The sequence below is a fragment of the Diabrotica virgifera genome, chromosome 5 (genome assembly GCF_917563875.1).
Source record: "Diabrotica virgifera virgifera chromosome 5, PGI_DIABVI_V3a".
Lineage (NCBI taxonomy): Eukaryota > Metazoa > Arthropoda > Insecta > Coleoptera > Chrysomelidae > Diabrotica > Diabrotica virgifera.
The window spans coordinates 16,227,202-16,244,037 of NC_065447.1; the positions used below are offsets into that span (position 1 = coordinate 16,227,202).

At 33.8% G+C, this 16,836-nt stretch overlaps 2 protein-coding genes across 9 annotated transcripts in view; one reads left to right on the forward strand and one right to left on the reverse strand.

The window, feature by feature from the left end:
- The window catches only part of LOC114332468 (kinase D-interacting substrate of 220 kDa B), a 239,411-nt gene extending 229,359 nt beyond the window's left edge, over positions 1-10,052 (forward strand). For 6 of the 7 annotated variants that reach the window (XM_050652311.1, XM_050652313.1, XM_050652312.1 and 3 more), the window contains one exon: positions 7,525-8,543. In XM_050652311.1, coding sequence (XP_050508268.1) covers positions 7,525-8,354 — 830 coding nt within the window. In that variant the 3' untranslated portion in view covers positions 8,355-8,543. Of the gene's footprint in view, positions 1-7,524; positions 8,544-10,016 lie in introns of those variants that run through there. The other variant, XR_007698415.1, reaches the window with a different exon arrangement.
- An 898-nt stretch (positions 10,053-10,950) lies between these two features.
- On the reverse strand, positions 10,951-16,595 carry LOC114332983 (epsilon-sarcoglycan). 2 transcript variants are annotated; one of them, XM_028282790.2, is made up of 5 exons: positions 15,955-16,595; positions 14,371-14,554; positions 14,083-14,306; positions 12,975-13,055; positions 10,951-11,549 (listed from the first exon to the last, which is right to left on the reverse strand). In XM_028282790.2, the coding sequence occupies exons 1-5, from the start codon at positions 16,506-16,508 to the stop codon at positions 11,330-11,332; spliced, it is 1,263 nt and encodes a 420-aa protein (XP_028138591.1). In that variant the 5' UTR covers positions 16,509-16,595; the 3' UTR covers positions 10,951-11,329. The 2 variants fall into 2 exon arrangements, with proteins under 2 accessions (XP_028138591.1, XP_028138596.1); XM_028282795.2 differs by lacking the exon at positions 12,975-13,055 and having other exon boundaries at positions 15,955-16,594.
- Positions 16,596-16,836: the final 241 nt, after the last annotated feature.

Here is a 16,836-nt window from a genome sequence, read left to right on the forward strand (position 1 = left end):
GTACATTTACTTAGGTCATGAAATCAGATTTGGTAGAGATAACCAAACGTGCGAAATAAAAATAAGATTAACTCTTGCTTGGACAGCCTACGGAGCTCTGAGAGACATATTTAGGAGCAGTATACCGATCGGTATGAAAAGACAAGTATTTGATCAATGTGTGCTGCCGGTAATGGATTTAGAATAAACGAGAACTTAAAGAAAGTCAAAGAAGATAATGCGGAACTAGAAGACTAACTATTGAAATAAATAGGAGGAAATTCAACATGCCCTAAAAATTCAGTTGAAAAGGAAACCCCCAAACCACTTAAGAAAACCTTGGATGATAGTAGAAATTCTTAAACTTCAGGTAAGAAATATCACAAAGAAAATTTAAGAGGCAAAAGAGAGATGGCTCTCCGACAGATGCAACGAAATAAAAGATCTGGATAAAAAGAATGGTAATTTTAGTTTACACAAAAAAAATTAAAAAATGACAGGTTCTAGAAATAGCACAATAACGAAGAGAATATTATTACTAATATGAAGAAGATATAAATAAAACTAAGTATATGAAAATCTCAAATAATAATCAAGTAGCAGAATCTGAAGATTTAACGGTTGGAACACACACTTTTGAAGGAGTAAGAGAGTTCGTATATCTAGGCTCACAAATCAACCAAAGTAATACAGTAACTGCAGAAATTAACAGACGTATATATCTAGCAAATAGAGCGTACTATGGATTAAAGAAACTTTTAACATCAAACATAGTCACAAAAAGAACAAAAATATTGATATACAGAACTCTAATCAAGCCCGTCCTTACTGGAGGAAAAGGATTGTGGCGTAGACGCTACAATTGTGAACTTTACCGCCTTTATAGTGAGCCTAATACTGGTAGATCTATCAAAATAAACAGGCTGCGGTGGCTAGGCCACTTGGAGAGAATGAATGAGGCGGAGCCGTCGAAACATATTTATAGCCAGAGACCGGATGGAGTGAGGAGAAGAGGCACGTCCAGAGCACGATTTAAGGACCAGGTGGAAGACGACTTGCGTGTGTTAAGAGTACGAAATTGGAAAACCAAGGCGAAGGATAGAAGGGAATGGAAGCTGATTCTGGAACAGGCCAAGGCCCACCATGGGTTGTAGAGCCAATGATGATGATGAAGGAGAAATTGTGTCACTGGATGAATTGCATCTAACAACTATTTAATAATGAAAGAGAAGAACTGTCACATTAGAAACCACAAAAGATACCGGACCACCAATATTACGAGAAGAAGTCAGGGAGCATCCATAAACTACGTCGTAAAAAAATTGAATTTTTTAATACCCTCCCCCCCTCCGTCGTAATTCGTCGTTTAGGGACGACCCCCCCATGTCGACGTCGTCGTTGCAACTCACGACTCCCCTTTCATTGATTAAAAAAAATCAATATTATTTCTGTTTTTTTTTAATCAAATATGAGGGGGTAGGCGTAAAATCTTGGTCCAATGCTATTAAAATGCATTATTTTTTTTCGAATCTTGAGAAAACTAATAAATATATTTGAAAAATTTAAACGCAGAATAAAAGATTACATTATTACCGAGGGTTGAAAGTCCCTTAGAATTAACAAAAGGTTTCTTTTGAATGAAATATTTGAAATGAAAAATCAGACAAAATTTTCTCTTTTTTTTCACCCCTGCAACTTATTAAAATAAACCTTATAGATGTTTTCAGGAACTTTTGGCCCTCGGCAATAATGCAGTCTTTCAATCTGCGTTTAAATTTTTCAAAAATCTTTATTAGTTTTCTTAATATTCGAAAAAAATTAATGCATTTAAATAATTGGACCAAGATTTTGCGGGGTATGCTTTCTTAACTGCATCATATAAATCTTTATATTTATTTTGTTTTAATTTCGATGCCATTTCTTCTAAAGTATAAATACGTCTTACTAACTAAATAGAAAACAATATTTGATTTCTATTCTTTCTTTCAAAACTGTTGTTTCACACACAGTATGCAGCACATAAATGAACTAACAATTTAATATTTTTTTGCTTCCAGACGTTGTTCTGTATATAGAAGCGATTGTTTAAACCCAAAGAACAATGTCTTATTGTTTGTTGTCCTGTAAAAAAGTGCTACCTAATGTTATTTTAACGCCGTGACTGATAAAAACGAAATGAAAAGTATGCGATAAAAGTATCTATAATATAATTATTCTTTTTAATTTTAACAAAGATATATTTATTCGTAAACGTTTTGTTTTATTTTCAATTTCATATCAAAAACTATACGCTTTTATATGAATATCTGATACTTTAATGCTGGTAGAAGCTAGTAAAAAGTTATTTTTATAGACACAATAGCGACAAATTTAAATATACCAATATATTAAACGACGTCGAATGGGCACTCATACCCCCCTCCCCCTGTTGTACTCCATCGTAATAAGCAAGCCCCCCTCCCTCTTCTCAACGACGTAGTTTATGGATGACCCCTCATCTATGCTATCAAAAACAAATAAGATCATGACAAAGCTACTGGACCAGATGATCGGCCCATTGAATTATATTATTAAAACTCCTTGATAACGATGTTATTGATGTAATTTGACTATTTAATCTAATATATGAGACTGTCACAATCCCCCGAAAATGGCTGCAATCGACCTTTGTAGCAATTCCCAAAAAGTACTACCACCTAATTCTAATCCCTAATTCAATCTAATAAACTTAATCTAATATTGTTTATCATTTGGCCATTTCCTGCAATATTTTCTTCTGATTCATCCAGTGCTTCTCTAAAGGTGTTTTCAGAGTATTTTAAATAATTCTAGTGACAATGTGAAACCCTGTCTAACTTTTTCCCTGGGAGGATCTCGGACAGTTCATTTTCGAATTAGAATTTATATATATAAAAAGAGAATCGAGAGTTTTTTATATTACGTCAAAATGAGCTTAAACAGACAACTAGATAATAGAGTCTTTCATCTCGTTAATGAAAGGGAAGGCTATGCTTAGAATTCCAAACATCTTCCAGTTTCGAGCTTCTAGTGAATGATTGTGTTCAGACGGGTCAAGTACCAAATTACTCTACCACTTGACTAAACTACTGCAGGTGTGTGAACCGCTCTTAAGGCTAGAAACTGTTTTGGAGATGGTAGAATCCTTTTGGAAACTAATTTTATTATAATTATCTTAAATACTTCATTAGTCCTGTTAATTTCAAATATTGATTTTGTAACCAGTAGTTTACAGGCGGTAAAAAATTTAAAAGCAAACTGAATATTTTTAATAAAAATTTTATTCGTTGTTACACTATGCACCTTTTCTAAAGCGGCACAACTTTTTCACACTGTCTTTTATCTTCCGCATGTTTAAGAATATTAAGAAGTTAAATTTAAGAATATAAATATATGCCAGTATTTACAGATTTTTTATAATAGACTGTACGTATAACAAAAATGTTTTGATAAAATATTATGTATAAAAATACTAAAACAACAAAGTGCGCATTTGACACTATACTTTTGTTGTTATTCTTCTGATATTGTGGCCTCCTTTCCCTTATGTCTATTTACTCATCATCGTATTCATAGTAACTCACACTTGATGAATATTCTTATAACTGGTATTTAGATAAACCATACAGGTTTATACCTTTTCTATAGGTTTATACCAGGTTTAGATCTTTTCTCTACCCTTATTCCTTTCGGGCACTTGTAAAGGCATAGGTAACTTTCGTGCACTATTATCTAATGCCACAACTGAATCCAGACATTTCCTAATATCATTTGAAATGAAATGATTTGTGATTCCAACAGGTTGGAGCTCTCCCACACTATGGCATTGAGGTACGAAATTACAGCAGAACGTCGATTATCCGTGCTCCTCGGGACCAGAGGTGGCACGGATAATTGAAAAGCACGGATAATCCGAACATATATTTCTTATGTATAATACATATATGTACGCATACACATACATATGTACGTACCATAAAAAGAAAACAGAATAAATAAATCTTTCATTATGAGTCTCTCTTTCGGCGTATAGAGTTTCCGTCGAGTGATTTACGATGACGCTATTTTGCTAAAACCTTAAAATACAATTTATATAATAAAAAATTATAGCACGGATAATCCGCTGCAGGGATAATCCGCACCCGGATAATCGGGGTTCTACTGTACTTAAATAAGGGAGCATTCAAGTATTACGTAACGCGGTTTTTGAAAATTTTGACCCCCCCCTCCCCCCTACGTAACGCAATTTTTGAAGATTTTTAAACACCCCCCCCCCCCAACCTGCGTTACGTAATACTTGAACGGTCCCTAACGTTTTCCCAGGTAGGTGGATAGGTAGAAGGGGATCTATCGAATGGCCACCAAGGTCTCCAGATTTGACGCAGTTAGATTTTTTATGGGAATATTTGAAGAGAAAAGTGTATAAAAGTCGACACAATAGTGCAGAAGAATTGAGTCTCGCTAGAAGTATTTCTGTGTGATCATCAATGAGTATTGTTTAGGAAGAAAATAATAATAATGATAGAAAATCAAAGAATAATTGAAATGATTATGTCGCAATAGTATATTGAAACTTTATGTTAATCATGAGGTATTGTGGTTGGTTTTAAGATGATATTTTATCAAAACTTTCACAACATGAATAAACGTTCCAAACATCTATTGTGAAAAAACTGTAAATATTAGTAACTTCAAGATATAATTTTATTTAGCAATGATTATTGCAAACGAACTTTAAATTTTTGAAAAAAATACTAGCCGCAAGATAAAAACATGGATTAGTTCACTTTAAAGCTTCGGTAAGTTCAATACAATATGAGACCTTTAGACTAACCGTCAAATTCTCTAAAGGTCTCAGTATATACTAATTTCGCTAATCCCTCTGTAGTATTTAGGCGCTGAATGAGTACCAAGCCTAAAGACTGGCTTACCTATATTAATTGTTGCACAATTGCTTCGAGATAATCAGAAACCTTTTAGAGTTGAGTTTTTCATTAATTTCATAAAATTAGTCACATCAGTTGGTACAGGTACTTTTTTGCATCCCACGTAACTATGGTTATAAGGGTCTACTTTCCTATCTAACTAAGCTTTTTTAATTAAATGGAAAGGTCTTTTAATCATTTGCTCATGCTTTCAATTAATACTTAAAGAAAATTAATACAAGAATAAAAAATTAATGAAACTTTATAAAAAAACATAAATAATTGATATTTTGAAGGCCTCATCGGGGTCCCATCAAGACTACCTAATCAATTATTATCCTATTCGATAAATATTAAGTTTTACTGTTTAATTCTTAATTTTGTAAAGTAAGATACGAGGCATAGTATTTTAAAAATATTCCCTTTTTCTTCTTCCTTTATATAAGCCATTTTGCTTGTTAATTGACAGGCCTCTATGATGGAAGATGGTCACTCACTATATCTCTTGCGCAGTCGACCAATATTTCTACCATTTGGTGATTTGTCCCATGCTATCTTGACAACTCTTTTGTCCATCATTGTACTGATGTCACTGTTCCATTCTTTCTTTTTTCTTTCTTTACGTATCCTCTTTGTTGATGCTCTTTATGACTTCACCAATGATTAGATTAAATAGAATACAACTTATTGAATCACCTTGTTTCATTCCATTACCTTTGCCACATGTATTATACAAAAGATATATTACATCTTTAAGTTTTACTTTTTCAAATAAGTTTTCAAGTCGATCAAACATTGTTTTTTTATATACACTGCATTTTTACAATCTACTCTAAACACAAAGTAATAAGTAAATACTCGTAGTCTGAAAGTAAATTAAGGTGAGTTAGGTACCATCCAGTGACGGTTCTCTAAGTATTATTGTTTATTGTTGTAGGTCGTCTAGCCATATTCTCTTTAGTCTTCTGTCAGCAAGTGGTTGGGTGAATAAATTATTTATCAATTCGTTGGTGTGGTCAGTGGTGCGATTTTTATATTTTATTGAACGATTTTTTATTAAGTCCTTGATTAGTGGGATGTCCAGATCATTGTGAAGTGTCTGGTTGGATACATACCATGGAGCTTTACTTATCATACGGAGAATTTCGGATTGGAATGTTTGGAGTATCTTCGTATTTGAAGGTTTACTGCAGCCCCATAGTTCTATTCCGTAAGACCAAACTGGTATAAGTATAGCTTTGTACAGAAGCAGTTTATTTTCAAGAAATAACTGAGAAGACTTCTTGTTAAATAGCCAGTTCATATTTTTTAGTTTAAGATCTAATTGTTTACGTTTAATTTTAATGTGTGTTTTCCGTATGAGTTTTTCATCCAGATGCAATCCCAAGTATTTGACAACTGGCTTGATGGGAATCGAAGTATTATTTATAGAAACTTGAGGACATGTAGATTTTCTGGTTGTAAAAGTAATTTGGACTGATTTGCTGGCATTAAAATTTATTTTCCATCGCTTGAGCCAATTTTGTAATTGGTCTAAATGATTTTGAACTTTTTGTGATGCTACATTAGGGTCGACATCCACTGCTAAGATTCTCATATAAGTCGATCAAACATAGAAATGCGGATCTATTGTACTCTAACGTTTTCTATGTAATCTGCTTTATGACGAATATTGCATCTGTACAAGACCTCTCCGTACGACAATCTTGTTACTAATCTGTCAATCTATTATTCTTTTGTTTGTTTCTTTTAGGGGCCTTTCGCATTCTTTGCCTAACCATTTTTGAAGTTATACTTCTTTACGATCGAGAGTGAAATTTTATAATGCCTGGCGCATGCGCACACAGACAGTATGTATTTCGTTGCTAATCTTTCAAGATATGTATGTATCAGCGCTGTCAGCGGAAATAAGTCATATTATATCACATAAAAGGATATATTAGTGTTCTTAGTAAATGTATTATTATAATTTTTGTGCCTTTGGATTTGTCTTCCTCTGGAATAAGATATTTTATAATACTTAATAGTAAGTATACTTAAAGTATTTTTGTATACCACTTGGTCTATTAAATTTGTCAGTATGTATGAGAAATCTTGTAATATGTCAAAGCAAAAGGGATATAGCTCAGTGGTAGAGCGTGTGACCGGAGATCAAGAGGTCCCGGGTTCAAATCCCGGACGATTCATATTCTTTTTTTTATATATATTTTTGGTATCGTTTTAATAAAAATTTTTAAAAAGTGGTAGGTAAAGAAAGTTAGTTTAATATTTAAATAAAATACAAATAACCTGTTAAGTATATTAGTTTCGTTGAAATCATAATAATAGAAGTATAACTTCTTTCGTGCGTACAAAGTACACACACATTCTTTTTTTTTTCTTTTTGTTTTTTGCTTTAATAGAATATTTTGATCGGCTGCTTAGTTTGGGACTTCAAAATATCAAAAATAAATCGACTAACTTCATTTTCAAATAATTTGATAGAAGTTAAGTATAACATTACGAATAAGTGTATATAAAATTTTTATGGGATGCAAAAACGCAACATACAGTTAGATATCATTTGGAATTGCACTTGATAATGTAGCTTTTGTTTGTGCAGTTCCAGAAAGAAAAATATCCGTAGGCAGTATGGGCAAATATTCAAATTTAAAGTCCAGTTCCAGTGAAAATTCATCAAAAGGCCGCCACGTGGTCATCAAAACTGAGTTGCCAGAGACTAATCCTCGAATATGTATTAGCACCACGAAGGCATCAGTCTCATACGAAACTCCACTTTTACAAGAACACAAGACAACTGCTTCACAGACAAAACAACGACCAAGCTCCTTGAATTTCCACAAAGGAGAAAGACGGCTTAGAACTCGATCTAAGTCTATAGATAATAGTCCTAAAGGAGAAAAGAGAGAAAACAAGATTAACCTTGATACATTACATAGGTTAAAAGAGAAATTGTTACATTCTAGTCCAGACTTAAACGAGACCAGTGATAACGAGAGCACACCTCTAGTATCAGAAGTTTCTACACCATCTAAATCTGGACACAGTTCAGAGATAAAAACACCCAGTTCTAGAAGTTATCCCCTCTCGCCAGTGTCACAGAAGAGTTTATCACCAGAAAAAGCACCTAAGGTTACTAGAAGCGAGCAAAATCTTACAGACGCTACCGAATTGAGTCAAAATAACGTATTTTCTGAAGGATTTTCTGAAGGAATGGGTGATCAAAGCAATAATTACGTTGAAAGACGTAGAACAATATCAGACGATATAGGTAGCTCAGTTTCCTTGTACTTAGGTTCTATTGAACGAAGTTGTAGTAATTTTAGCGTACCTAGCTCCCAAAGTTCCGGTCGTTTGTCCAGACAGGACAACGTAGAATCCCAGGAGAATTTGACAGATATTTATTGTGATCCAGGTAGTAAGAACGATTGATCGGCAAGTTACTTAACTTTTGTGCTCCTTGTACTTAGCCATCTCAAAGAATTACAGTATTTTTAGCATAAGCAGAGTACTTTTGTTTACCAAATGTTGTGATTGCAAATGTTAATATTATGTATCTGTACTTATGTATAAAAAAAGTATATTTTGAATGACCAAAATAAATTGTTGTCTTTAAAATTATTTTATTTTTTTTTGTTCGATTTTATTATTAATACAGAACAAATGCTGTAACAACTCAATAGACTTAAGTAGCATATCATTCTACAGATATGCATGCCCCAGGCCTTCGGGGCATACAAGCGAACGAGAAAGTTGAAAAGGAGAACTAACTACAAAATGCTTCGGCTCCGAGCCTGAAAAAAGCTTGGAAACGACCGAGCGTGAAAGATATTGCAAAAAGCAAGCAGGGATCAGCTCAAAGTCATAACAGAATTCCTTACTGGACATGTGCCAGTCAAAGGACGCCTGCACAATGTTTCAGTGTGACTTGAAGCTGTAAATTCTATGACATGAAACCTAAAACAACCAATCATATTCTTAATGAATACTAGGCACTAGAGATTACAGGCATCAAACTTTCTGGAGAGTACCAAATGATGCCAAGAATATATGGTACCCGTCTCTAGATTTGTACAAGCTGGTAAAGAGTTCCAGAATTCTGGATTGGATATCATAATAAATGGAAGATCTGCAATTGACTGAAGAACGACCGGAGTACAATATAGCTTCCAAAAAGGAAAATGATATACAAATACAGAACAGAACAAATACTCTCTGTCTGTCTCTCTCTCTATCTCTTCCTCTCTATTATGTATTAGTACCACAAAGGTATCGGTCTCGTATGAAACTTTACTTTTACAAGAACACAAGTGACCTGCTTCACAGACAAAACAACGACCAAGCTCCTTGAATTTCCACAAAGGGGAAAGACGACTGAGGACTCGATATAAGTCTATAGATAATAGTCCTAAAGGAGAAAAGAGAGAAAATATGATTAACCTTGATACATTACATAGGTTAAAAGAGAAATTGTTACATTCTAGTCCAGACTTAAACGAGACCAGTGATAACGAGAGCACACCTCTAGTATCAGAAGTTTCTACCCCATCTAAATCTGGACACAGTTTAGAGATCAAAACACCCAGTTCTAGAAGTTATCCCCTCTCGCCAGTGTATCGGAAGAGCTTATCACCAGAAAAGACACGTAAGGTTACTAGAAGCGAGCAAAACCTTACAGACGCTACAGAGTTGAGCCAAAATAACGTATTTTCTGAAAATTTTTCCGAAGGAATGGGTGATCACAGCAATAATTACGTTGAACGGTGTAGAACAATATCAGACGACATCGGTAGCTCAGTTTCCTTGTACTTAGGTTCTATCGAACGAAGTTGTAGTAATTTTAGCGTACCTAGCTCCCAAAGTTCCGGTCGTTTAGACAGGACAACGTAGAATCCCAGGAGAATTTGACAGATATTTATTGTGATCGAGGTAGTAAGAACGATTGATCGGCAGGTTACTTAACTTTTGTGCTCGTTGTACTTAGCCATCTCAAAGAATTACAGTATTTATTTAGGATAAGCAGAGTACTTTTGTTTACCAAATGTTGTGATTGCAAATGTTAATATTATGTATCTGTACTTATGTATAGAAAAGTATATTTTGAATGACCAAAATAAATTGTTGTCTTTACAATTATTTTATTTTTTTTGTTCGATTATTATTAATATAGGACAAATTAATGCTGATAAAAATTCGATATATTGGTGTAGCCTAATATTATCACACATGTGTGGTAACCCGGATAAAATGTGGAGGGTGATTGGCCAGATTAACAATGTACCAATCGTAAAATCGAATACTGCTCAAAGAAACAATGTGAAGCCTCGGAATCGGATTGATAATGTGAACACGACCACGGCAAGAAATAAGGACAGAAGAAAAATATCCAAAAAGGATTGTAACAAGTAACAACCAAGATAAGAATGGAAAGAAAAGACCAGGACAGCATCAGAGTATACTGTTCAGAAAATAACAAGCCTCAAACAACAAGGGAATAATTTTATTACGAATTCAAACAAGTAGTAAACTAAGTCAGAGGAAAGATGATAATACTACGGGATTCTATCTCTCGAATAAGCAACCAAGTAATACCTAGAATTAAACAAAAACATAACGGGAATGATGATTAACTTTTGCCCTAATAACGAAGTTAGAATAAACAACACAAAGATAGATTCAACAACACCCGTGGACAAAAATCTATTATATTATGTCATAACCAACAGAGATATAGGTACATCTATCAAAAATAATCGATGTATAATGCGTCGTCTCAACAGAAGTAAGTGTCAAGAAATATTTAAGTTGAAAAGTCAATGGAGGCTTTTGCAACCAGTTCAATCCGTATATAAATGTGTGTTTGATGCATTTTGTATTAGTAAGACAAATTCAGTTTCGAAAAACAGAAAGAAAAATTAAATAGGGAAATAGAGGTCGCACAATATAAACCTAGACCACATCCTAAGGCTAAAAATTTCTGAGTGCTCTAAGTTTGAAATTCAATAGGTAGGTAGTAATAAAAAGACACTTTCGTTAGTTGACTTTATTTTTTATTGATGTCATAATTTTTGTATAAGGAAGGATATGTACGTCTAACAATAAACATTTGTAAAAAAGGGATTGAAAATTACATATATCTACCTAAAATCATAAATTTCTATTTATTACGTCAGTATTTTAGTAATTTATTATGTTATAGTCAGATTTTTTTAATAATTGATATCTATAGTTGCTTCTACTAAAATGTTATACAATTATTATAATCCTCTCAAAAAACAAAACTGGTTTCAGCTTTCAAGTTTTGTTACAAAATCATCATTAGTCGCTTCTGACACTACTCCAACTACCACATTTTGAATGTTAGCTGCTTAGCAATACCGAGTTTTCTCCTCTTCATCTCCATGTTGTCACAAATCAGACTTGAACTTTGGTCTCACATAAGGTGGAGGACTTGGTCTACAGTGTACTCCCCTATTAATCGTAGAGTTGGGGCTGTTGGAATGGCTACAGAGATCGGGGGAGAGTGTACTGTCCCGGTTGTTAAAACTTCTGAAAGTCTCTACGGGTCTGTGAACTGTTTCAGGGTAGCTGATTTGGTCGGATGTTAGGTCGTCTATATGGCTAGCTCTAAAACAAATTTACTACTTAGTTAACGATATCGTCGACTATCAAATAATCTTTTTCGTTAAAAAGCTGAATTATTTTACATTAAATACAATAATACACCTCAGTTAAGAATTACAGATTGTCTAGTAAGTACCTCAAACTTTGTTATTGCAGGTTAACTATACCCACAGTCAAACTAACCCACTGTTCAAATATTATTTGCAAAAAATGAATGTCAATAAAAAATTTCACACAAATATTAAGCCAAGGTTATAAAAGCTCAAGACGAATGACTAAAAATGGGATATAAAATAAATGGTTCGCTCGCTTAAAAGTAGTTTTAAGCTTTCACTATGCGCTGTTTTATTTCAGTAGAGTGGTCCCATTGGTTGTTTATGTTGGTATAAATGTATGTGTTGTTGTTTACCTGTCAATTGGCTGTTGGTTTACCAAGCGTATACACTTATATCTGATATGTGCGACATTATTGTTTGTAAACCATCAAAGTATCTACAAAGACTACTACGTCGTCATATTAATGTTGTTTAGATGCGCTACACTGACTAATATGCCTTCTTGTACTTCTCCAAGTGCTCACTCGAAGAGGGTTCAGGTTCAGAATACATGTTAAATCTAAATCGCACTGTGGACATAATGCATCCTTGTCTCACTCCTGTACCAACGGGCCATCCGTTGTCTCTACCAACGGGCCATCCATTTAATCTTAGCAGTTTGGTTGTAATATAAATTATATATGATTCTTAAGTCTATCATGTAAACCTGTTTCTTTAAAGATGGTTATGAACTTACAAAAAATAAAACAAATACATATGTACGTCACAGTTGATATCACTGCATTTTTGAATACACTTGTACAGTTAATAGAGCCTTAATGCTAGTATAAGTGATAGTAATGACAAACTCTTCTTCTGCTGCAAATTCACCCAATCGGTCTCCTCGCTAATTTCCTTCTCCAAGCCCAAACTGTTTTATAAATTCTCCCTATTTTCCACTACCAATCCTAGCATTTAGACGACCCATAAAGTTAAATCGTTTTTGAAAAGGTTCTTAGATAATTCATTATAGAATGGTTCACTTATGTCGTCTCTGGTTTGTCAGATGTAGTTTAACTGGATAAAGTATGTTGTTTGAATTTAGTAGGTAATAAGTTGAAAGAGGAGCATTCTTTCCGATATGGGTACAAAGTTATTAACATGTCCGGCAGTTTCTCTGATTTAAGATTATACCTTAAAACTCTATTATTATACTCTATAATTATTATAGATTATATTATATTGTACTCTATAAAAAGAGTTATAAACTATATAAGTACGATGATTTTATGTTAAGTGTTAGTGTTAGATAATGGAAATTTTCAAATTGTTAGTACCTACGTGGCAACGTTCAGAACCTCTGTGGTTATTAGAAATACCATTTATATGTTACCTTTTATAAATATAATGATCATAGTAATAATCCGTGCAAATGTGAAATAAATTTTGGAAATAAACCTCATTTTCGTCTTCGCTGAAAAATAAAACAAATTGAACAATGAGGCAACTGAGCTTCACATTTTTGAAAATAAGCAGATTTGAAATTTTGGCCTTCTGCATAACTATAGCTGATCTTTACGTCTGAAATATTTACAGTTCTCTATTTTTCTTAGAGGGACATCTCCTTTCAGAGATTGACAATGATAAATGGATAGATGGTTTTCAATAGAGATGAACTTTCAGAAGAACTTAATATTTTAGCTGTTTTGGCTGACTTAATAAGTGAGCACATAAATCAGTTAGCTTAAAATATTTCCGAATGCTGTGGATTTCTGGTGGTAATAAACGTAACCATTATTCCTATTTTTTTCTTGTTTTATTTATCATTATACCTAGTATATGAAAACCAAAAGCATTCATAGGACGGACTTTGAGTACGTCCTTCAGATGTTGGTTTTAGCACTAAGGACAGCTTGGTCCAAATGTCGCGGTGCGAAACGTCCAATAGACGTATCATATAGAAACATAATCCTAAAAGGACCTACGGTGGACGTCTAGCTACGGACGATAATTGAAGGTGTACATCTTGTACATAATTTGAGTGATTTTCTGTTATTTTGTTTATGCAACTACTCACAATTGTTTATGATGATACTTAGAGTGGGTTCGAAATCTTGTATTGCATGGTTCAGACTCTTAAAATTACCAGATGTCCATTCAGGTCATCAGGTTTTAGATATTGAACCTGATTCAGCTTCAAGGCTTTCTACAGAGCTCATGTAGAGAGCCCGATAGAGAAGAAAGGTACCCCCAAGGCAGCAGTGCAGAACTCTGTTCTATCTATCTATCAATTTCTCTCAAAGTCTCAGATCTCATGCACCTAGTTTATTAGGATATTCTGAAAGTTCTATCGAATACCAATATATTTACTAAATTTAAAGCACTTTGCATATAATCAGAATAATTTCCAAGTATAACTAGATGATTTGCATAGTTGAAAGTATGAAATCCATCTCTTTAGATCTTTGTAAAGTATCGTTAGCTATTCGCGATATACTTACATTTCATCATGTTGAAAACATAGCAGAAATGACAAAACTAGTCCCAAAACAATTAATATTACAAAAGGAACTATCAGCGATACCACAAGTTCATTAAAATAACTTCTTTGAGGCACATCTGCCTTTGATATAGAATGCCAAATTCCATCAGTTTCAGAATCATCTACCTCATCACTCACTAAGTTTCCATTTTTATGATGCATTGCTGAATTGTTATTGTCAACCTAAAAAAGGTAAATAAGTAGGTAGTTAGAAACTAAACATTTTGTAAATTAAAATATGTATTACCAGTCTAAATGAACACCAGTCCAAGGCAAATCCGGCATCTCTAAAATATCTTTCAACAGAAGTTCTTTTGTATTCTCTTGGGCAATTACCCTCCGACCATTTACCCCATAATGGTTTAACTTCCTCTTGAAGTTCAATCAATTCTGTAGAAAACGAGTTCTCACTGCCAAGTCTTATTACTACCCTAAAATTTTTAGTCACAACTTATTTACATCAATCAAGTAATCTCTAAATCGAGGAATAAGCAATATATATCGTTTATGGACAGCCTGTACGGAAAAGGAAAAATTAGAAATAGATATAAAGGACCAAATTGCAGAAAACCAGGTAGGGTTCACAGCGGGAAGAGAATGCTTAGATCACATCTACACGGTCGAACAACTTACAGAAAAAAGAATGGCCAAAAATAGATCCGTCCATATGGCTTTTGTAGATCTTTAAAAGGCCTATGACCCGATACCTAGAAACAAGCTGTGGGAAGCAATGAAAGACATCGAAGTTCCACGAATATTAATAAAAGCAGTAACAGCACTCTACAAGAATAACAAAGAAGCTATCAAAACGGGCAACAGAACTAGAAAGGGCCACAGCACAGGACTGCTCCACATCTCCTACCCTGTTCAAAATAATCCTGGAAATAATCCTGAAACCATGAAAAAGAAAGTGTGAAGAAATTGGCATATCAGTAAGAAACGAATAGGTACCTACCTATATATACCCTAAGTTTTACTGACTACCAAATAATGATCGCAAAAGATGAAGATGAAGATTTATGATGAGAAAACTGGAACAGGAATACAAAGAATGGGATGGAAATAATAAAACTAAAGAAAACTACGCGAGCACAGTCGTAGTAGAGGAAGACCACAAAAACGATGGCCAGGCGACATCAAATCAAAAATGGGGAGAAACTGTCACCAAATAGCACAAAACAGAGAAGAGTGGAGAACTCATGGGGCGGCCTTTGTCTAGGAGTGGATGCAAACAGGCTGAAGAAGAAACGAATCAAAGAAACAGACAAGTATAAGTACTTAGATTTCATAATATCAAACTAAGGAACAACTGAAGAGAATATAAACAATTCACTAGGACAAACAATAGACTGCATACGAAAATAATTGAACCCGGTAATAGGGGAAAGAACATCTAACATCAGTATAAAAACAAAAAGAAAACCAAAAACAAAATAAGAGCAACAGAGATGGAATTCCTAAGGAGAAGCTGTAGAGTAACAAAAGAAGAGATAGAATAAATATATAGGGATTAAGAAAAGTATGGGAATGAACTCAGATATAATAGACTACATACCTAGAACAGAAGAGATTAAACTGGTACAGACAGAATGTCAGAAGAGCAGACAAAAAATGGATAAACAAAATCACAGGATATTAGTGGAACTGATAGGAAGAAGGAAGATAGGGACAGACCCAGGAGATCTTTCAGAGATGAAGCAATGGAAAGAAAAAATCTACAGGAAGGGGACTGAGAAAACAGAAAAAACTGGAGACAACGGTTGAGTGAAGCAATGCAGTGAGAACTGTGGAAATCTTTAATTTACTTAAGTATAATCTCCAAAAACCTTACCCCTCTCCCTCTCTTGGATTTGCTGGTTTTCTAGCTCCTAAATCAACAGCAGAATTAAGAAAAGTCACGTATAAATCGTAAGCACTATTTTTCCATAATTCTTTACGAAACACATTCTTAAGTGCTTCCATTCTATCCACATCGAACATATCTTCCACATTTATATTGTCAATTTTCAAGAGTACTTCATACCTCGCAGAGTTTAGTTTCTCAGAAATAATAATATTGATGTTTTCAACTTTAGTCTCATAAGTTTTTTTGTTAAGTGCGACGACTTCTAGCTGAACATTTTCATTTATCTGTGGAGGTACGCCATATAAAAATCCAGAGTAATGCTGTTCGCTGTATAAGTAATTAATCCAGGAAGGTAAATCGGGAGCATTCAATAAGGAAGCTTGGTACACAAATTGTTCTTCTATTCCTTCATAAGTCCAATTAAACATCGGAGGATCCAAAGGTATTGCGAAAACCTCAGTCATGAGTACATTTGCATCTTTTGCATTTGATAGTGCACAAAACAATAGAAATAGATTTATCGAGATTGTTAACATCATTTATCTTGTGAGATCTTATCTTATGAGGATGAATATAAACACTTAAAACATGATCTCGGTGTTCTAAAACTGCGATCAATATTCTATTTTTAAATTAAAAATTCTCGCGCAAACTCTAAATACAGTAGTTCAAATGTATTATATTAGGAACGATTGAACTACGGGTACTAAGAAAAAATATATTTTTATTATTCGCGCTTATATGTTTAATAATAGTGTATAAATAATTAAGTTAGTTACATCTTATTTCAGTTTAATCACTCATGAATAATTTCTTGTTCACTATTCCTGTTTCTACTTAAATATGAATTTTACCTGACTGTATAGC